This window comes from Eptatretus burgeri, chromosome 11 (genome assembly GCF_056783735.1).
Source record: "Eptatretus burgeri isolate ZD-2024b chromosome 11, Ebu_testis_v1, whole genome shotgun sequence".
Taxonomy (NCBI): Eukaryota; Metazoa; Chordata; class Myxini; order Myxiniformes; family Myxinidae; genus Eptatretus; species Eptatretus burgeri.
Window position 1 is genome coordinate 68,079,773 of NC_140971.1, and position 23,975 is coordinate 68,103,747.

The 23,975-nt window shown below is 43.4% G+C and overlaps 1 protein-coding gene across 2 annotated transcripts; it reads right to left on the minus strand.

Moving 5' to 3' along the window:
* On the minus strand, nucleotides 1-23,311 carry LOC147017290 (uncharacterized). Of its 2 annotated transcripts, none has more exons than XM_085846765.1 (5): nucleotides 22,979-23,311; nucleotides 9,503-9,608; nucleotides 6,770-7,362; nucleotides 5,100-6,036; nucleotides 1-4,069 (listed from the first exon to the last, which is right to left on the minus strand). In XM_085846765.1, the coding sequence occupies exons 1-5, from the start codon at nucleotides 23,033-23,035 to the stop codon at nucleotides 3,903-3,905; spliced, it is 1,860 nt and encodes a 619-aa protein (XP_085702891.1). In that variant the 5' UTR covers nucleotides 23,036-23,311; the 3' UTR covers nucleotides 1-3,902. The 2 variants fall into 2 exon arrangements, with proteins under 2 accessions (XP_085702891.1, XP_085702892.1); XM_085846766.1 differs by lacking the exon at nucleotides 22,979-23,311 and adding an exon at nucleotides 13,263-13,287.
* Nucleotides 23,312-23,975: the final 664 nt, after the last annotated feature.

The following is a 23,975-nucleotide window of genomic DNA, read 5'->3' on the forward strand; positions in this document are numbered from 1 at the left end:
TTTCAAAAATGATTTTTCTTTTTATTTCGAAGTGGAAATACTTCACAACATCAAGAAATATTTACAGTTGAACACATGCAAGAAAAGAAAAATTAAAATAAAACAAACAAGCAAACTCACAAAATGCAAACAGGCAAAAGTCTCAGTAAAAAACAACTCGGATTCACCGAGGCCTTCAATGCCAGGCTATGTAATGCTCTTTGACGAAGCGGACATTTTGAGAGCCATTTTGTTGTTGAAAACCCAATATTGCTAAGAGGTCGCTCCTTCCGCATAAACGGAACCATATATATAATACTCTGTAGCAACGGTGGTAAGTTTGTTTGCAAATCTCTGTGATGAATTGCGTGGAAAGCAAGCTGATGGTCATCAACTGCCGAGAACAAATTCGGGCCGAGTTGCGATCCGGCGGCGAGCTCGCAGGCGAGTGGCGACATGCCCAAAGCACAACCGATACGAATCGCCTATGGAGAAGCAGCAGGCTATTTTATTGTTTTTTTTTATTCTTGAAGGCACCTGCTGGCTGTTGCTGTTGGAAATTACAACAGAAATATCCCTACCCCACCCCTCCAAAAAGGTTTGTTCCACAAATTGTGGGGAAAGCTGGTATTCAATAACAACAGCTCCATCGTAATGATTTCATCACATAGCTAGACTCTACCCCAAAGGTCAGACATCCCATAGAGTATCCGCAAAATACAAATCGAGAAGAACCTGACAGTGATCCATCAGGGCTGTATCTAATGTGGAAGAAAAGGTCTGAGATGAACGTGACGGGAGCTCGTTGAAAGTCCCCCAGGGTGAACATAGCCGTGGAATCGATGAACATTTCTGGCTCCCAGGTCACTGTCGAGCAAGATTTGGGTGTTATCAGGCCCGGGCAGTTGGATAAAGCTTGGGATTTCATAACTAGATATCGAGGTTAGGAGAGTGTTTCGCCGCGGATGCTGATAAAAATGACATGGCAAAAGTAAAAATGATCAGGTCAGGTCTGAATTCAATTTGTTCAATGACTACACTTCTGTATAATGTTGTAGATTGCATATTAATAACTACTTCAAAATAACTCTACAACCCCCCATCCCCCCCCCATTCCCTCCCCTCCCCCATTCCCACGACAGTCAGGCAACAGTTCCCAAGAGGATTTTTTTTTAAGTTTCTGACCATCTGCTTGAAATGATATTTGAAAAGATTCCTTAGCAGATTCAATTATATAAAGAGCAATCTCAGTAAAACGGCAACTTCAACTACTGCCAGAAGACTCCCTGGTGTTTGATAAAATGCAATTTCACGCTACAATCGAGTTCAATCAAAGCTGCAGGACCTGCGGTCCTATCATGGAAGGATAACAGCTTCACAAACCAAGCGGAACTCAAATCGGTCCACGTCACACTGGTTGCTGGACTGCTCTGCCTCGAGTGGGATTTAATTCGGCCAAGCTCGGCTCTCTCCTATACAACCAGCGTTAACGATTCAAAATTGGCTCTGATCCATCCCGGATAGCGTAACAGAGTCCTCTATGTACAGTGGACCTGTTTATTATGATAAGACTTCAATGGCTATGCTAACATGCTTTCCTCACATTACATCATTTCAGGTTACACAGTTAATTTACAGCATCCCAAAGACATAATATACCAAGTAACTTACACTACTGGTATTGACCATTGTAGCCGAGGGATGGGACATTTCCTAAAGTGACAGGGCAAAAAGGTCATCCCTCGGATGGCCATCACAAACATTCAGTTCAATGGCCCGCAACGATAGATCCTCGAGGCAGTGATAGAGGGCTTTCATCGGGACGGGACAGCGATAATTCGCTTAAAGTGATTACACATTTCTGAAAAAGTGACCATAAAAACGCCTTTTCATTTAAAATTCTCAAACTTTTTGTATTTTCAGAACATCTAAGATATAGATTTATCTCTACCCAGGACATCTTAAATCACCTGGAATGCCAGCATGAAAATATTTCCGGATAAAATTAATTTCACAACACTGCTGGTCTGCCATAGTTCGATACGGCTTTTTTGGATCTCACGTAATGAGTGAGAATAGAGGAAAGGGAGGGGGGCACAGTGAGAAAAGGTGGGGTGGGGGTTGAAACAACTGGTTTGAAATCCAATGTGTAGGGATGTCGCATGGGGTGAATTGGATCGGATTGACAGTCATTAATACACAAATAAAAAAAAAACCCCTAAAATATTTGGAATATCCAATAGTGCACTTTGGGGATAGCAAGATAATACACTTCGGGAACAGTTAGCAAGATAATAAAGTGATATTCAATAAAACTCAATAATTACAATCATTCGAGAAAGAGCAGTATTGGTAAAAGCAAACTGGAATGAGAATCAAAAGCAGCAAAAATAACAGTGATTTGAACAACCACATGAATAATAAAAAGTGTCTAAATTTCACTATGCACAACTAACTACAGTATAAGCATCACATTGACCTCTGACCATTCAGCTATAAACTGTCATCCTGGTGTTTCACAGGCAGGGTGATACATCTGTCCCTTGGATGGACGTTAAACTGGGCGTCCCATGCGCCAGCATTAGATGCTAGATGTAAAATATCTCGTTGGTGTCCTTCGGAGACTGCTGCCGGCATCCTGGCCAAATTACAAATTCCTGTTGTAGCTTACTGGGGCATCAGGAGCACACCCATGACCCCCAGCAAATTATGCTACCCGCTGCCACGAACTGCATATCAAAGAAAAAGACCTCTGACCTACACACAACTAGCAGAGCAAACATGGAATTGTTTGTTGCTATGCGAAGCAGTGCAGAGGGGTGGACCTTACCAATAGCACAAGAGTAGTACTATCTTTCGCTCACTCCCCGGAGACATTGAACAAAGTTGACAACCAAGGTTATCATTAACTATTGAAACCTGGCAGCCATACTGGATGATAGATCCAGCGCTGAGTGAATTTCATTGCTTATTGTTGTGAATGAGTTTGGAACCTTTGAGCAGTGGATTAAAATACTCGAATTAAAGCGCTCAAAATCAAAAGCAATTAGGGGACATATATTAGGTTCCTACATATAAAATCGTGAGCGTAACATCGCAAGGAAACGTGCTGGTGCGAATGCCATCCATATCCCCACAGATGCGGATCCAATTCGAACCGAAAAATTGAATCTGAAAACCGGACGCAAATAAACAATAACGATGCCTCTGCGTTTTCGTGACCGCAGACAGGTTTCACAAACATATCATAACTTTCATTAGTGCAAGTAAAACGTTTAGGGTATCGTGTGCAAGTCCTCATGTCGGATTGACGTCGGCAAAATAGAGTGTTAAAAAAACAAAATAAATAAAATCCTATTGTTTTGATGCTGCTGAATCTCTGTCCCCTGTTTGTATCTCATAAAAAACCTCAAATATAGATATAAATTGTTCTGGTGGTCACACTCGAAGTCCGACTGTTAACGGATGCTTCATGATGAAGCACCAAAGCAAGTTAACAATTTTCACACCAATCACACACTAATTATAACGAACTGTGCCAGGACGCGTTGCAAAGGAACACATATGAACAAAGAAAATACATTTTGTTTATCCAAACATTGATAAGATAGTCATGGCAGGAGGAAGTCGTTCCTTTTTTTGGCATTTCTCATTATATAGTACACTTAAGTAGAAACTGATCTCATCAAGTCAAAAACTTTTTGGACAGAGGTTATATATCATTGGGGAAGAGTTGGGAAGACAATATCTCACAATTGAGCCAGAGAATGTCCCAGTCAGAGTCGGGACAGGGTAAGAAAAAATGAAAGTGTCTGGAGCAGGAAATGGCATGGGGGGTGTGGGTGATGGAATGGGGTGGGGGGTGGAGGGAAATTGTCTCATAGTGTCAGGAGTGGGAGAAAGTAAAAGAAACGTCATGCTGTTCAGGCATAAATCTCTTGCGTTGGTGCCATCTGATAGTCTCCATTCGTCTTGACACCTTTGGGCTCAAGGCCGTAGCTGCCACTGTCCTTCTTGCGTATACGATGAACCAGAAGTGCAACCAGTATCCCTGCCAAAAGTGCACCCACGATGCCACCACCGATCACCGCTGTTGAAGACATGCAGGGGGAGATTGTGGGGCAAAAGGAGTCAGGGCATGAGAATGTTCTTAAGTTTGATCAAAAGGTTAACTGGAAAGCATCTCAAAAGGCAAAGTCCATCTGTGTCTGCTTTGTACTCCAACTAACCTTGATGAAAACGACAGTTAAAAAAAGAAAACTTGAACATTTCACTAATTTGTGTTCTCCATGATCTCATAATAAGGATTTGTTGAAGATTTAATGACAGAAGCTCAATTGGTAAAAATATTATGGCCTGGACAAACACACTGAATCTCAATGATAAACAAGGATTTTGATTGAAACATTTATGGCTGGTCTACCACTTCACCGATAACTTCATCCTTATAATCTATTATTCCTCATCGGGAGTAGAATGAGATGTGCCAAGTTTCAAATTTTTCCGAACAGCATTTTTTTGTGTTTAATTCAAGATGGCTGCCATACCACGTGACTTATGGCATCACAATTATCATTAAAATATTCCCCATGGCAGAGGGGAAGGGGTGGGGGGAGGGGGTCGCTCATATCTTGAAATTTTGTGTCATTGCTAAGAAAAAGAAAAAAGAAAACATGTGGTTGCTAAGAAAAAACATGTTTTAAAAAAAAAGGCCAAATTTTTTTTTTCAAGGCCAAAAAAGGGCCGAAGAATAACAATAGTAATAAAAATTGACGATTTTATGTGACACTGACCTTTTGACCAAATTATTAATTGGTTTTCTCCATGTTTTCATAATAAAGCTTTATTGAAAATTTGATGACAAAAGCTGAAATGGTAATATAACAAAGTTGCGTCCTGGACAGACACCCACATCCACACAAACACACAAAAGTGATTGCAAAACCCCACCTCCCACTGAGTGAGGGACGTGCTAATAAAAAAAACAACAACATCCCAAAGCTTCACTCTTAAAACTTTGAGATTATTTCATCATATTGTGAAAGGCTGATGCATATGATTAGATTTTTCTCCAAAATGATTAATCTCCACAAATATACCTTTTTCTCCTTTCCACTCACCTGCTACAATCTCCTTTTTGTCAAAGATGCTCTCGTCTGTTGCCACGTTTTTTATTTCCGAGCCCTGAATATTTCCAGGTGCGTCTGTATCAGGCAGAATGGTAGTCTGCTTGATGACCTCTTCCACTGGATGTTTGCGCGTTGTATCAGGCAGAGTGGTGATTGGTGTAGTGACCTCCACTGGATGGTGGTGCACTGCATCAGGCAGAATTGTGGTCTGCTTGATGACCTCTTCCACTGGATGTTTGCGCATCGTATCAGGCAGAGTGGTGATTGGTGTAGTGACCTCCACTGGATGGTGGTGCACTGCATCAGGCAGAATGGTGGTCTGCTTGATGACCTCTTCCACTGGATGTTTGTGCATCGTATCAGGCAGAGTGGTGATTGGTGTAGTGACCTCCACTGGATGGTGGTGCACTGCATCAGGCAGAGTGGTGATCGGCTTGATGACCTCTTCCATCGGACGCTGGCGCATCATGTCAGGCAGAGTGATCGGTATTATGAAGTCTTCCACTGGATGCTGGCGCGTTGTATCAGGCAGAGTGGTGATTGGTGTAGTGACTTCCACTGGATGGTGGTGCACTGCATCAGGCAGAGTGGTGATCGGCTTGATGACCTCTTCCATCGGACGCTGGCGCATCATGTCAGGCAGAGTGATCGGTATTATGAAGTCTTCCACTGGATGCTGGCGCGTTGTATCAGGCAGAGTGGTGATTGGTGTAGTGACCTCCACTGGATGGTGGTGCACTGCATCAGGCAGAATGGTGATCGGCTTGATGACCTCTTCCATTGGATGCTGGTGCATCATATCAGGCAGAGTGGTGATTGGTATGGTGACCTCATCTATTGGACGGTGGTGCACCGCGTCAGGCAGAGTTGTTATCGGCTGGGTGACCTCTTCCACTGAATGGTGGTGCACCCTTACCATCTCAGGCACCTGCACAGTTCAGCAAAATCTTTAGAAACAAATGTATGACAACACTTGGGATTGTTTGTCTCTGCCAATCCTGACACTCTGCCATCTATTTCTGATTACTACATGAAGTTACATAATGCTGTATTAAACAGAACTAAACTAGTCTGTAAATACAAATAAAACTCAAATTAGAATAACTGAAAATCATGAGATTGTAATCAAATGGTTCACTCAACATCTTTATATGATCATTAAGCAGGAAATGTATCTTTGTGCATTTCACAATCGTTTCGATGAAGGACAGGCATGTTTTGCCCTTGCACATAAATGATTGGCATTGAAACATCACTGGTTTCCCAGCCAATCAGGAACTCGCAAAGGCAAGATGTGGCTGCCTCCACAGAAATTATTGGGAGATTCACTTCAGTTGTATTTGCTGCCGTGGGATGCATTTCTCAATGAGAAAAGTTTCTGAACTTTCTGCGTACATTTCCCTGCGGCCTACACTATCAAGGTTAAATTCATGGCTCCCCATAATAAGTACAATCAGAGGTTCATGTGGTGAATTCTTCGATCACAAATCTTTTCCTTAACAAAATCTTATAAATCACAAGGAGTTTCAAAGAAAGACCAGGTTTTCTTAACTATCTGTGGATTTTGAGGTAAGGTGGAGTAAGGTTCCCCTTGCTCCATCCCTCCCTTGCCCAATTCATTCTCTATATCTTCCTTCTATTTTGAAGTCAGTTGGACTAACCTGTACAGTTGTAGCTGCACCCTCTGGTAGTCCATCATCTTCAGGTTTGTGTGCGGCACCATCTTTGGGCTTCGATGTGAGAGTGGAATTATCTTTGGGTTTGAGGAAGAAGATGACATCAGCCTCAGGAATGGGGGTGGGGGCGACATTATCCTTTCGTATTGAGTTAGCATTAACTTTAAATGGGAATTTTGTGGTGGCATTTTTGGATGTGGGTGTAGTTTTGGTGGTGGCATAATGTGAGATTATGGGGGTAGAAGTGGAATCATCCCTGAATATGGGAATCGTTTCCTTCTCTTTTGATCCCTCTTCATTGCCATCATCCTGTCCTCTGAGTGTTAAGGCAATATTTTGCGTGTGGCTGTTAGTCAATGAGGGCAACACTTTGACACTGGTCATTTTTGTGGTGCCAGGATCCGCAGTTGTGGCGGACCTTATTTGTAGAGTTGTACTTGATGTTTTGACAATCTTAGGAAGCCATTGTGGTGTATGGTGTTCGTCCGGAGGATGTTGCCCTGTGGTTGTTGGCAGGTGCGACTGCGGTCTTGCTTCTAATTTCCTTGGAGTCGGCAGAATTCCTTCTGGAATTTCCCCTGTTAAAATATGGATGCATTTCAAAAGAATTTGTTTAACAATTCATTCATTTCCATTCTTTCATCAAATTCATGAAATGACAAACATTATGTATCAATCACTTCTAACAATACAGATAATGTTCACGAAGTAATAATGCTTGAATCCTATATGAAATGTATAATTCATTAATAACACCATTTTGACTACATCCTCCCATTTGCTTCACACACAAAGCTTGCCATTGGCATAGTGGTTGGGGTGGCTGACTTGGGATCCTCGGATCCAGAGTTTGAGCCCCGAGGCCGCTGAATTAATACTAGGTGGGGTTGACAGCCTGTCATCCTTCCGATGTCAGTATAGCCACATTTCTAAGCAATGTTGCAACCAGCAGCTTCAAGGCTGCACGTGTGTGTGTGTGTGTGTGTGTGTGTGTGTGTGTGTGTGTGTGTGTGTGTGTGTGTGTGTGTGTGTGTGTGTGTGTGTGTGTGTGTGTGTGTGTGTGTGTGTAGGCACTTCACCAACATACCCCTACCCTTTCCTCCAATCATACTCCTTCCCCTTCCTCCAAGCATATCTCTCCCATTTCCACCCCCCCCCCCAAGCATACTCCTCTCCTTTCTTCCCATTGCACTTTTAATCGTCCAAACCTCTTTTTTCTTCTCCCTACTTCTCACATACTACCTTACAAGTGAAAAGGACGGTGAAAAAATTGGTTCACTTTCTCTCTGTCTGCAGACATCCCTCTACGATCGAGGAACGACTTAATTTCAATTGAATATTATATTTTGAAAACTGCAGAATACAAATTGTAAAATGAGCCTGCAGGTTATCAGTACTTTGGTGATGAACTTGGCAAATTGCTTTCTCAATGTTGGGGAATGTCGAGAATCAGACAAAATTGCAGCTTATAGGAAGTATAGATCATCCTTGGAAATGCAAAGCAAGAGTTTAAAAGACCCTTCCCATGTCCTTTTTCTCAAGACCGCACAGAGTAAGGTGTTCTACGAACTCTCTTGTTGTTCTCAAATTGAATTTTTTTCAAAGTTGACCCCCACGCACCCTTTTCCCCACATTGTGCATACGTACCAAATAGATTGCGGAAACACCTGTTTATTATAGCCAATGGAAAGCCACCACATGAGATTCCTTTCCATTACAAAATGTTGAGGGGTGTGTCGGAAATGCCTACACAAGACAGGTGTGTGCGACCTCCATCGAGCACACATTACAGATTGTACAGAATTGTTCCATTAAGGAAAAAAATGAACTATTTTTCGAAGTTCAGTTTGAAATTCTTTTTCCACAAAAGTCCCTTGATGTAGGATTTGGGATAAATAGGACATGTGTGAAAGGCATGAAATACCATTCCAAACATGCCGCAGGATGGTCATAAAAGGAAAGGAGATGGGAATACGGAAATGAAGTGGTTCGTTCAGTAATTTTTTGGTGCCTTTGGCTGGACCGAACAGGCAATCTACATGACGTTGCACATTTGGGAAGGTTCGGAAGGAATCGAATACGTGCAATGAAAAAATGAGATGGAGTTAATCGAACGATTGATGACTAGCACTACCGCAACAATTGCCTGCATCACCACAGCCTTTGATGTTCATGCAACTCGCAAACAGATTATGTGGTTGGGATGAATTCCGCTTTCACACCAAAGGCCTGCATGAGGCCCACGTTGTTTGTTCTTATTTCACATTGAAGATGTGCTACGTGTGATGCAGCTTCAGCACAGGAGCTTTGGAAATGCAAAGTCAATGATATGATCAAAAAGAATGCATACCATTGAAAAGGTATCATGAACGATGCAAGATCTGTAAATGCAATTGTCCGGGTCAAGAATGACTTTTGTGTTAAAATCCGGCTGAAGGCAGCGGTACTAGGTGTTTGGATTCTACGCTTCAGGAGATCAAGTCAGTTTCAGGAGAACTGACAAGTCACATTCGGATTGTCAGTAAAAACCCTGCCGGCTAAATAACAACTTTCAGGGTGGGGATAATCTGCCTGCCCCACCCGATGTGGTCTGTACATGACGCTAGTGGTCTACATGTGGCCTTACAACTTTAAAAAAACAAAAACACTTTTGGACATGTGCACACAAAACAAACGCACACGCACACGCACACGCACACGCACACGCACACGCATTACCAGAGCCAGAAATCGATCCAGAGCCAGAAATCGATCCAGAGCCAGAAAAATACTCATTTTCTGCCGATGACTCTTCATCAAAAAGCATTTCAAATTTTGCCTCTTCCTGCAAAATAAAACAGCAAACGGTACATATAACCTCCAAATGCAGGGAAACTATAATCACAACACAGGAAGCTTTGTCAGCTATCAGCCTTGACTTTAAATGATTTGAAAACAGGTCGACCACCATCCTGGTTTTGTATAAGGTGAGTCTGCAGTATGATCTCACGATGCAGACCTTCCCTACACAGGACCATTCTCGAGAGTCTGCACCACGGAGTGCGCAATCCCACAAAAAGGGTCAACAATCTTGTCTGCTAAAATTATTTGCATGGGGTGTAGAATAAACAATACATAAAATAAATTTAGAGACAGTAGGGTTCACTTTGTGAAAAGAATACACGTAAAGGCCCGGTCACACCTTGACGTTTTAGCCAGCGATGGCAACGTATTAAAATGTATGTAAAACGCTGGCTGACGTTGAACTTTTGATGTTTTTTTTTTTAAGATTCGGACGTATTCATAGCGACTTGGTCTTATGTATAACGCATTGGTAACGGACACAGAACGTTTCGTTGTGTTATAGATAACTTATACCAACGAATGCTGAACCTGTTGTCGGCCTACACAACCGATGCCCAACGATAGTCTAACTTAGGCATAGCGCGTTGCACGCATCGCCGACGATGTCGTGACGTAGCCTATTAAAAGGCTGACGCACAACGATTCGAATCATAACTGCCGTAGAAATGGAAGTGTCAACATCGCGGTCACACCTTGGCGATCTTGCCAGTGTATGCCGACCTAAGAAAAATGTGTCTAAAACGTTGGGGGCACGTCAAATACGGTATGAGTAAGTTTGGTATACGTGAGTACAACGCTAAAGTACGCTATCATACGTCGTAGTAAGTAGAGTACGTCAAGAAATTTTAAACATGTTCAAAATTTTACGACGTACTCAGCGTATGACACACGTTCCGCATGCGATGGGGATAGGTTGTACACACGATATGTAGACGATTACACACGTCCACAAACGCTACTTATAAGCTACTCATAAGTCGAAACACGTCGCGGTAATGTCTTTTTTACGCGAAACTTATTTCTAACTTATGTTTGACGTGCTTTGAACCAATTCTTTACGTAGTCCCAACACACATCGACGTATGTAGACGTATTCCAATGACGTCTTCCGGTCGACAAAAAAAATAAATGAATGTGTTTCTAACTTACAACTGCCATATAAAGACGTGTTCCCAGCGGTTTTGGGAATTGGTATATAAAAATGCTGCTCATAAAAGGGGAACCCAACAGTGTTTTTGAGTTCCTTTTTGAGTCGATGTCCATGTCAGCAGTAACAGTATCAGTATCAGTATCAGTATTAGTATTAGTATTAGTAGTAGTGTGTTCATGTTGGCAGTAGTAGGTGAGTGTGAGGGGGAGGGTTTGGGTTATGATGGATCGTCCTTGCGTCCGCGTGTCCACGGGTAGGAGACATCTTTTCACCATTGTTCGAAGTTCTTCGCGGCTAATTTTTTATGGGGCTTTTTCAACAATGAGCTATAGCTTGTTTTTACGATTTAGGTCTATTCATAACGGGTTGGACAAATGCACAATGAACTAATAATGTGCATAGAGCGCTTTGATTACTTATAGATACGATATACCAACGAATAATTATCGTGAAGCCGGCGTTCACAAACTATGCCCAACGATAGCCTAACTTATCCATATCGTGCGGCAGTTTATCTTTGCCGGTGACGTAGGGTTTGCTATTCATAGGCTGCCACTCATCGATTTAAATGGCTGCATTTCCACTATTGAAAGTAGACGCTTGCGCTCAACAATTGGATTTTTTTTTTACACTCAATGACTTTTAAACGGTACCACTCAGCTATTTTCATTGTTTACAATGAACGATTTAAATTGCTGTCACTCGCCTTTGTTTTTTGACGCTGGGGTTTTGAAATTTGAAGCGTTTCTTCTGAACGTGTTAAAACGCTCAAACTCGACTATTTTAAATAGACGCTGCCGATGGACAATTGGAATCATAGCCAAGCTAGACATCGAAGTGTGAACATCCTCGTCATGCTGAAGAAAAGTTTGAAGAATGCTGCAAATAAGTGTCCTGGCCATGGCCGTGGACGCTGACGCAAGGCCGATCCATTATACCGACGTCTTTCAGCCAATGAGTAACTTAAAAGTAACGTCTGTCGATGTGTGGCAACGATCGCGTAACGTGCCAACAACACGTTAACCATAGGTTAGAAATAAGTTTCGGGTACGCTAAACATTACCTCGGCGTGTCTCAACTTATGATTAACTTACAAGTAGCATGTGTTGACGTCTGTCAACGATCGCAGACCGTGCATACAACTTGTGGCCAGCGTAGCGGAACGTGTGAGTCATACGCCGGCATACGTCGTGAAATTTCAAGCATGAAAAAATTTAAGGACAACCAAAAAGTACAACGTTTAAAGCCAGCGTACAACGACGTATGGCAGTGTTTTTCAGCGTGCTCTCAATGTTATCAAAACTTACCCATAACGTATTCAACGTGTGCCAGCGTTTTAGAAAAAAAATTCAAAAATCGGCATACGTTGGCTAAAATGTCAAGGTGTGACCAGGCCTTTACCTGTACCCTGGGTAAAACCACCACTCTCAGTACCACCACTAAACTCTTTTCTTCTACGGGATGGTTATTCTACACCATCTTGGAACACCCAATAACCTCACTGTGAATGTAAACTAGAACAAGAGTTTTCGCACTTATCAACTCTTTTGCAACAGCATTAGAAGAACATATTATATAAGAGCATGTAAATGGTTCCTTCCCATTAACTTCGTTTAAACGGTGTGTTTAATGTATAAACACCGTGGCCCAAACAACCACAGTCATTGCACAGAAATTGCATCCACTTTGGGATCAACCCCCTCGGAAACAATCCCAACCACTTGACCCACCTTATCGGGCAGCAAAAGCTGCTCTTCCCAGGCTAGGAAGCACAATAAGACTGAGCTATTAGAGTGATCATCTACAGAATGAGCACACACAACAATTACCGCCCACGGTGAGCCATGGTGACTAACGTTGAGATTATGATACATATAACGACTCGAACAACTCATCACCTTCAGCTTTCTGCTCGCAGTCCAAGGAAACTGCCCACAGGACCCAACCATACTTTGGCAACCACGGCTTGTGACAGCCCTCACATCACCAACAGACAATCACAGGCTTAGATTTGCAAGAGAATCATAAAGTGAATGTGTAACACAGGGATTAAATGATTCATCCACAGCAACACATGATTTAATGAATAAACACAGCTAAACCTAATAAATCTGATCATCAGGCACCACACTTGAAATCACAAAGACAAACTCACTTTCTCAGATTACAACTATTCCCAAAAAACCCATAAAGGCATTTCCCATTTGACTCAAACTGACACACACACACACACACACACACACACACACACACACACACACACACACACACACACACACACACACACACACACAGTTTAAAAACGTGTTAGCACGAGAAGAATTGCTATGCAAGTTTACACTTCAAATCTTCTATCATTGTCAAAGTGTACCAACAAATACTATAACAATCTGGTCCATTTAATCCGTATCATAACTTGTTCGAGGATTCCAATGACTATGTTAGGAGAACTTTGTGTAAATGCTCATGCACACAGTTACGTACTTGAACATGGTGGAACTACCTCAGTAGTACAGTGCTCGATGATAGCCCGGTGGCCTGTGACCAAAAAGCGCACAAGGATAATTGTGAAAATCGGTCTTGGGCATTTAAAGGGCCATGCGAAGGGAATGCAGTTAATCAATGCATCCGCTACGGTTTGATTGATCGATTGGCCTTGCCGAGTCTGGAGCCGAGGCGAGGCTCGATTTTTATCTGCCTTGCTCAGCATCTGTATGACCACACACTGAGAGGGCTCACACTTCAGAGTCACCTGTGTTGCAATCGGGTAGAGTCAGCCAAGCCGAGTCATTCCAGGGGTGTTCGGAGAATGGAATTTCTGAACATTGGCAAGTTCTGCACTCTCCCAAGCCACAACATGTTCTCCCACACCCTCCTAATAGCACCATCATCTCACGTCACGTCAGGCCAAAATGAGTCAGGTTTGCGGTGGGTTTGATTCGGTGCATCAGACGGAGTGCATCAGAACAAGTGAGCGCCGTGGTAAAATTACTCCTAAATTGCCCGACAATGTATGGCCCAAAGGAAAATGAGGAGGTTTTATTGGGCCAGTTAGCATGGGCAACTCATCATTGAGGTAAGCAATGGAAGAGTAGTACAAATTCTTATAAAAACACCCACACAAACAACTTGGCCTTATAGTGCTCTCATCTCAACCACTGATGGCTCGTGATACAGGTAACCCAGGTTCGAATCTTATAATACCATCTGTTTTACCACAATCTGCAAATGCTTTAATTGTCCTGCATGTAGTACATGTTCAAGCTCCTCCATGAAGCCATTTTTGAGGCCAGATGAGATGTTGAAGTTCCGTTGCCCACTCTTCATAAGAATAAATGGAGCAATTTGTCTCAACTGTTTTGTACCAAATTGTTGTGAATCGACCATTCATCCCATAACATATGACGTGCCAATCTTTCAGTGAACACTCAACCAAACAAAATAAATGCAAAATGCCCACATTGTCTCGAGTGCTCTGAAGAGAACAAAAATAAATGTATAAAAAATAAAACACAAAAAAACCCTGAAATCTAAGGACAATCATTTTGATTGCCATTAGCAATTAGTGAGAGTCAATTAAGCAGTGAAGCTTTAATGAATTTCACGCTCCAGTAATCACTGCTCCATACCATCAACCTCAGCAGTTAATATGATAATTAATTATTATTATTATTATTATTATTATTATATCAAACTTCTTTCGTTTTGGGGCACTTTCATTTCAAATTGGGAATTACGTATTAAATCGAGCTAATATTCATGATACAATGTTGAACAAAAAAATAAAAAAAAGAGAGGACATTTACGAATAACAAACTAATTTTGTTGCCTGAGAAGCTTTGACTCACAAGCTCCAAGAATGGGTGCAGTCAAAGACCATGCACAAAGATTCATGTTCACGAGACTCGGCCTTTTGGGGTGGCTTGAAAGATAAGACCGAGGCGAGAGGAGGGAGGGAGGCAGATGGAGATGGGAAGTGAGTAAAAGGCAGGAAAAAAAAAGGAAATGAAAAATATGGAGGAAAACAACAAAGACAACTTGAACAAGGAGCTGATACTCTAGGCCCCCTGCCTTTTGGGTAGTATGAGCATGAGGAATAGATCTGTGTAATATGAAAGTGAAATCTTGAACGGTTTTTTAAATATCATGCACACAAGCCAGGTAACAAAGACGGTTGCCATGGCAACAGAATTCACCCAGTCACCGCTGCGATCCGATCAGGTTGAGATAATATCAGGAGGAATAGATATCTGCAACATGAAAGCGAAATGTTCAACGGTTTTTGAAATATCGAGAACACAAAAGTACCTGGACGAATGATCAGTCGGACGGATGCTCCGACCTTGTCAATGGGGCGGGGGACAAAAATCAGGTGTACTGTGCGCGAGTGAGAGAAATCCTTCCATGGACCACCACTCAAAAGGGACAGTTCAGTTTTATCGATTGGCTACCATTCATGACTAACGTACGTCAGCTTGGAAGGCTGCTTAAGAGGCAAGACATAACGGTTGATGCAGCATGAAAGGAGTATTTGCAGTTAAAACAATCCACTTCGAATGGAATAATGCATCAGGAAGCTAAAACGAGAAATGCACAACATTAAAAAACCATGAAAATTCAAAGGAGGAACTTTGAAATAATTTATACAAACCTTAGGTGTGATATTACAGGTCCGCCAGGGGAGTCTAAGGAGCTTTTGTTTACCTACACTTGTTACTTCACACACTCACAGACCTCTACAGTTCATTTATTTACACATCCTATTGTAGTTTTGATTTATATCCAATTAAATTTATTAGTGGTAAGCAGCCATGATGCTTGACAGGATATTCTTAACTAAAAATAAACATAAATTCAAAAGAGATCTGAAGAGCTCCTTCAGCTTATTAAGCAGGTATTTCAGTGAACATCCGGATCATCAGCTGGGCACCGTCTATCACCGAAGTTACGTCCTTTCAATCTCAGAACCTCTCTAAAACTACAGGTCCACAACTTCAGTTGTGCCTGATGGTCATCCAATCAAAGAGAGGGAGAAACAGAAGATAAGAAGTAAAAGGTGAGTGCAAAAGTGTGAGACTGAAATCTCCAAGAGTGAGAGAGAATAAATGAATGAATGAGTCAGAACCAATTGATGAACATCACAATAAAGTGACTGTTGTGCATTGTGTTCAATTATCATCCTCTCAAGGGTGTTGCGTTTGGGTCCGTTTGTTTGTCTGTCTGTCTGTTTGTCCACACAGAACTTTTGTGTTTTTCTCCGCAACCGCTTATCGCATTGAGATGAAATTTTCACCATATGTGCGACTACTCATGTAGAATGTTTTAATCACAATTATGACGTCATACGTCAAGTGATGTGGCAGCCATGTTGGAAAAAAAAACTTTGGACCTCTGTATCTCTGAAACCGCACCAAGGAAAAAAATTGAAACTTGGCACAGGACAAGTACTCCTTATGGGCAAAGTGATTTTTTGATGATGTCACTGGTGCCTTCGTTATATCGTCATAATTGCATATGTAGAACACGGTGAAAATTTTTGAGGGTCATCTAGGGATAAAATGGTCCACAGAAAAATATTTTTGATGAGGTCATCAGTCACATGATTCGGCAGCCATATTGTTTTTTTTTTAAACCTTCAAAAATCTTCTCCAGAACGGCTGGACAGATCGAGGTGAAACTTAACAAAATGTTCCCCAAACCATGAGTGTACAAGCTTGTTAAGGAATAATTGATACATCACATGGTTTGGCAACCATATTGGATTTAAGAAAAATATTAAATAATGTTTTCTCTGGAACCACTTAATCAATCGATGTGAAACTTCACATTTATGATCTTGTAGTGATGGGGAATACATTCTTGAAATTTCAATTTGATTGGACACATGGTCTGGCAGCCATAGTTATTTAATTTTTGATATGGGTTGTTTTTTAATAAGGCTCGCTTGGCTGTGCCTGGATGGGATTGAGGGTAGTGGAGTAGCAGATGAAATGCAAATCCTATCCAGGTTCCTCCTGATGACTTCATCTTTGCTTTTTGCTTGTTTGGGTTCATTCTGATTACTCCAATGCAGGACTGTACCTATTTGGTCCTCCATTTGAATTGAATTTATTTTAATCCCATTCTAAATTCAATTGAATATTGAATCAAAATGAATGAATAAAAAAACGTCATGAGGCACGGTCAGGTGTCCGATCAAAGTGGGACGTCTTGGTACCGGTCATCACTGCCAGCAGTTATAAAGTGGCAGTTCTAATTATGTCCCTTATTAATTACATTACTCACCAGTACACAAACGCCACACAAAGTAAGTCCTGGTGAGTGGTGAGGGTCTGCAATCTCTGACTGCTCTGTTTCTTGTTTCACGCTTTGTAATCACACGCTGGATATAACGGCAAGATCGGGCAGAAGGAGGTAATGAAAACTCTCAGGACCACCGCATAAAAAGGCAGAAGCAGTGGAGATGGTCTTTGCCCAAGGGCCTCTCAGAACAAGCGGGCCAACAAGTACATTCTTCGGAAACTCCCCAGCTCATGGTGTTTGAACAATCCTAATGCAGGACACGTCGCCACCGCAGCCACAGCAGGACACTGGTCAGATCTCATTTATTTATTCCCATTAATATGCTACACATAAAATGGATTACTTGGTTCCTGAAATTGTAAACAACAGAAACGCAGTGTTCGACGGAGTTTCCAAAGCGAAATGCAATCACTTCAATCATCAGAAACAAATAACTGGGATAGAAAAAGCATGTCCATGATGAGATGCTAACTAAAGGGGTCCAAACAAATTGCCAGATGCCTTTCCAAAGAGTGTACACATGAATCACAAACAACTAAGGTAACATTTATACTGAAGATAAATTAAATTATTTGGATTCATACGTATGCTTATTAAGATGCTTTATTAATTTTTCTTCTCCCCAACTTTGCGCAACCACTGGAGTAATAATTACAGGCTGGCAGAATAGCTTCGAGGTATGCACACTCACCTATGAGGTGTCTCACCTGTGTTAGAATCCAGACCTAGCTATAAACTATCACCCTGGCATTTGTCAGGTAGCACGAGACATCAATGTGTGAGTCATCCATCGGATGTATGTTAAGCCAGAGGACCCATGTACCAGCACTGGGGGCATTGGTGGACGATAAAGATCCAACAGCGTCCTTCGTGAAGAGTAGGCACGTTATCGCTGTAACCATGGACAAATTCCAAATTCCTGTCTCCTGATTGATTGCTCAGAGGGAAGGGCAAACCACCAACATAACCTTGGCCAAAAGACTGCTTCAGCAGCACCGACACTCTAAAATGAGTATGGTACATTGATGATGGCGATTATAATAAGACGATTATTATTACTATTTTAAAGATGAATTGAATTGCCATTATTATGCTTTTATTGTGACCATCATTACGATTCAATTTCAACGGCATAATATAGTAATTTCAGGTGCAGACAATTAATGAATTGAATTCAAGCAGCAACACAGCTAATGCAGGTGCTCAGAGTAGTCGAGCATTCGTCGTTTGGGGATCGTGGAATTACATTTTTCTCTTGGCCATGTGCACATGCCACTTGCTATGTGCGAGAAATCCCGAGGGGGGTCTCTCGAGTTCCTGTGCATGTGACATGTTTGCTTTTGAATGTTCAACATAACGTCACAACCACATGGAAAAATAACCTTTAATTATAACGAGAGGAGAAATAAACGCAAGGGCTGTGAGGAGAGATTCTCACCGACTGCATCAGGAGGTCCCTTGTCAAGTAAACGTGGAGCCCGACTGAGAATTCTGATCAGGCAGAGCAACGCGCCAGATGGCCCTTCATCCTCTGCCTTTGACGCATATTGATGGTTTCTGAACACGTGATCGCCAACCCCTTTGTTTGAAGCCCCATCACTCCTCAAACCATATTTTGCATTTTCTCCAAGCCCCTGCAGCAATCTGAGCTTTCAAAACCATCCACCGAGCAAATCTGAAATCAAAATTATGACCTTAGGTGTTCACTGAAAGAAATGAGCCAACGACACACTCGCCAATGTGGATGTAGTTGTTGGTGTAACAGACAAAGACGCTTCGTACAAGGGCACAGGTCAGTGAGTTCCGTAGGGACTTGAGCAAGGTCAGGTAGGCTCTCATGAGGCTCGCCATGGCTGAACGGCTTGCAATGATGGCCAAGTGTCGGCAAACTCGAAAGAGCTGGAGCGAGCGGAATGGGTGACTGATGGCAGGCAGCGACTGCAGCAGTACAATCAGAATACGACGCCAGCTTGACACAGCCTGGGTGGAACTGCTCATAAAATGAAGGGTTAGCTGTTCCAGACAGTTTGATGCACTACTACTCAGCAACGATTCATGGTCATATGAGATCACAAGACTCAAACGCAATGTTGGCATTTTGATGGCGATAAAAATGGAAATCTGTCCTTGTATTACCAAGGATGGCAAACCCTGTAGGTAATAGTGTGCAAGTCATGATTTCAAGCCCAAGATTTGGACATGTTTCTGCCTTAAGGTTTCATCAGGAAGACAGATTCAGATTAAAATAGAGAGAGAGAGAGAGAGAGAGAGAGAGAGACAGAGAGAGAGAGGGGGAGAGAGAGAGAGAGAGAGAGAGAGAGAGAGAGAGAGAGAGAGAGAGAGAGAAAAAAAAAAAAAAAAAAAAAAAAAGATCACGTAAAATTACTAAAGACAACACCTAATTGGTAGTGTTCAACCTTGCGTTTTAGACACCACTTAACTGTCCTGTACATGTTTTGATGTCCTACCAGCGTGTTGTTCCAAGTATTATTGTATAGGTTCCATGTGTAGGTTATACAATAAGTGGATTTGTGAGATAAAAAACAAACAATGAATGGTTGAACGAGTTTGCAAAAAGCTTGCATCAACAGCCAGACCTGGGAAAGAATGCATGCGGCATTTGTGAAGATTGAATGGTACAAGTCTCTTTTGTATGAAAATGGCTCATACTTTGATAGTACAATGGAATATGAGTTGTCATCCAAAAAATACTGAGAAACATTAACATCTTATCAAAGCATCTCATTCACAAACAAATACATTGGACAAAAGCCAGGTGAGAAGCAGCAGGCAAACAAAGTGCCGGGGATCCTTCCGAGAAGAATTAGCGATAGCAACAGGAGAAGGGATTTGCATAAAGACAAAAGGAAGACAAGAAAGAAAACAAAAGGAATGAAACTCGGGATTTAAATTAGCAAAGAAATAAATATTCGAAATGAACATCGCCAGTTTGTTTTGAAGTTGGATCGTTATAAATTCAGCAAAATCCAAGCTAGCTAATCATCTGAGCTCCTGAAAATGGCTAAGAGTAAAGATAAACTACAACTCCTGCAAATCCCAAGTCTCTCCTCCTACAGCTCATATCTTGGGCTGGCATGATACAGGTGGCAAGTGGTCTGGTCTTCTTGGTGGTTCCTTGACACCTGCTTGCAATCTCTTAGTGTGGTCGCTGTCTGGGCAACAAATTTACCAGGTAGTTTTCCTGTTTCATGTGAATTCCCTTATTTGGGTATGAAGGGGAAATGAACACATCTCTTCTTTGCAAAAGAAAAATAATTAATACATCTTGAGATCAAATTATGTGATTTCACTGCGTTATGACACTCGTCTGCACTTAGACAAAGCACCGTGGCACGACTTCTGGCTGCAATGACCGCCCACAAGTCAGGACAGGTTTGCTAACCACATCTGAGACAAGCACGAGGCGTGCCCCAAATTCCTGGCAACCTCGGCAACACACCGCGGTAACATGGGATGAAGTTTGCCGACGGACCGAGCCGAGGTGATGAGCGTGAAGTGGAGGAAGTGCGTTTGAAACTGGATCCTGTGAATATAAGGAGCCACCTGCCATGATCTTTGACTTTGTTGAGAAGCTCAATGTCAACCAAGATCGATTGGTTCGTTGAAGACCAGAACTCTCACCGGTACGTATTGTTTGGTCCGCTTTAAACAACGCTGGTTAAATTCCCACTTCAGCGTGAGACCAAAATCGTAATGCAAGTGAATACCGATCATAATCCTTGTTCTCATGAAAAGGTTATTCCAGAATATGATAAATAAATCATAATTTCCTCTTCCCAAATCAGTTTTTCAATGGTCCTGTGATTTCACCATCAGTTTTGATTAAAAACCCCTTTTATAAAACCTTTGTCCTTCCCATTATCATTTTAAAAACAATATTGTTGTTGTACTCCCAAGGAAGTGGGATGCCACGATAAACCGCCATTCTCGTGATGCACATTCTCACATCATACCATCCTATCTAAAAAGGCACGAGGCAGGTGGGCTGTCCGCTTGCAGTCGCTCGAGCCTCGAGGATGTAGTATTTACTTAACAAAAGGCCAAGCTATGTTTCGGAACAATGCTAGGCATCTGCCGAATGGGAGGAAAGGTATATTTCATTTGATATTACCGGCATCTTTATATCTTGCAAAGCTTTATTTACCTTAAAGCCACAACAAATAAATTAAACTAACGTTATTACAACTATCGTTGCTGCAAATATTGGTATTATATAGTCATCATCCTTTTGGCTCGATGACCTCGCGCTGGATGAACAGGTAAGAAAGTGGGACAGGTGCAAATGGAATGAATGTATGTGGACGGGGAGGGGGTGGGGGGTGCATTGTCGTTGCACCAAGCACGACGCCAATGGGGGTCCTCGGAACTCCGCCACGCAAAGCCCGAGGATTTAGGGATCCCAACCGGACGGTCTCACTGCGGCTCTGGGTGTCGGCGCTGAGCGGCCGCTATTAGTGATAAACCTGCTATTACAGGGCTCTTCGAGCCACAGGAATCCGCTAGACAAAAACTGGGGCAGATTAAAAAGCCATTACAGATCTTGCATGATGGTCGCAAGCATCGGATTTTGCTGCAATTGCTGAGGGTCACCAGAGACCGTCAAGTAGATTGGTAGCATGTAGTGACAGCAATGTGGGGTGCATCATGGAGTATACGAGAGTGCAAGTTAGTTAATCCAGGCTGTCTCATCTTGGTGCACTCAATTGGTGGGGGGGGGGGGGGTGAGCGGTCTAAAAGGTCCCATTGTGACTGCGTTAGTCTGTTTGGTATTCCCATCTGAGAGCATCATGAATGATGACCCTCGGTTCAAATCCCATGTACTATATACGTACGTCCGTCCTTGAGATTTATGTCAAATCCATTGACGTCTCGATGTCCTTTTCTTACATGTGACATAATGCACAACTCCTTCGATATTAATTGTAAAAGTAATAAATAAATAATAAATACATAGATCGATGAATGAATAAACATATCAATCACACCTTTGGCCGGCGGGTACCCCTGGCCAAACTCACAGTCCCATGGGTTGACCACCTTTGGTCATTAAAATGAATTTTCAGGTCATTAACCGCTGGAGCGGGACACCGAGCCCCTTCCAGGAATCTGGGTCATATAATCACGTGTTGCCAAGAAGACGACCATTTAATCATTATGCCGATCTACCAATACAATAGGAGAGCTCCACACCGGCAAACGGCATGGAGAGGTCACGGGTCGAGTCAGGATGTCCACCTTGCAAAGCGTGCCGAGACGAGGGCCCGTCGGGTAAGTTACCTTGCGGTCCTCGTCACGGCACCAATAACCGGTGGATATGGCGCGAATTGGGAGGAAACGGTTTCACCATTGGAGCGATGATGGGAGCGAAATATCTACAATGTAAACGATATCGACTCAACCGGGTCCGCGCCGTGGGGAAACGGCGGGAAAATAAACACATCGCAAATTGAAGGACGTCTTTGTGCCCGATTTGTAGATTCATGGAGCTGAAACGTCCGTAGGTACGAGGAGGCTAAGGATCGTGGTCGGAAGGTCTTCGTGGTATCGGGGCGCAATTAAACGAAGACCTCCAACCCCCATCCCATTCATAAACTTCGCACGCGAAAGGTCGTGGAGCTCGCGCGCATCGTCCACCGCGACCCCCCGCGACCCCCGTGGCGCACCTCGTGTTGCGTCCGCCGGATTAGGAAGCGGACCATCTCGAGCGATCGGAGCAAAGCGACCTCCATGGTCCACGGAGCGACGTGTTCTGCAGGGTGCACCGCGGTGCATCACCTTGCTGCACAACCGCAGATTCTCGGACAAGAACGACGCAGAAAACGCGGGAAAAAAAACCAGATCGCAGCCGAAGAGGAAGAACGAGTCCCAGCACTGACCGTGAGCACGGCGAGCAAGCACAGCACCGCAAAAGGTGTCATCCCGAGCGATGTCATCGTGACGACGTCGTCTGTCTGTCCCACGCGGCGACTCCCGGAGCGTGTCCCTCTCCCGCACTCTCCAGCAGGAGATCAAAGAAAGGGAAATAAGGAAATCAACGTCGCTGCTGCAAACGGCCTTGACCGGCGTTTCGGACACCGAAGGGATTCAAATAAACGGCCGGAAGGACGACAGGTACAAATCAAACGGAGACACCAAGGTCGCACCGACTCCGAACTCGCACCGCCTCTGAGCATTCCCTCCAATGCATCACTTTATAGTCGGGTCGGAGTGATCGCGCCGACCGCTCCTCCCTGTTATGTCATTTCCTGGGGGGGCTGCGCTTCCCGACCCGTGAACCTCGCGAGGTCTCAACTCTCCATCAATGAGTGCGAGGAGCGACGTGACCCCGCCCCCTGCGCGGAGCCCCGCCCATTGACCACGCGACGTTCACGAGGAATCATTCCGGGGAGATTGCCGGGTTTTCTCCCTACTACGACCCCCACGAACCCCATAACAGGCGGAATTGTAAACTGTTCAAACAGATCAAAAAACCCTCCGCAGGGTCGACCCCTCGACCCCCCCTCCCCTAGTGACGTAACGCGCGACGACGACCGCCGGGTCTGGGAGTTCAGGTCAACACTCGTGTGGACTTCGAGCCGCGGACGACGGTGTCAGACGAGACAACGCGGCGCTCTCAAACAGATACCGAAGGAGTGTCGGGAACACGACGCTCCGAACAATCCACAACAAATCCCGGGCAATCTCGAGTCTCAGTGACGACCCTTGGTTTGCTTCCCGCAAGGGCGTCACGAACACACAAAGTTTATCGGTCGGGATGCTCGCGCGTCACCTCGTTACATGGCCTGGAGACAAAAGGAGGGTTCGGCTGGGATGGTTAACTCAGGTGATTCACTCGACGTGCACCTGGGTTTCCGGTGCGGGTTGGAATCCCGC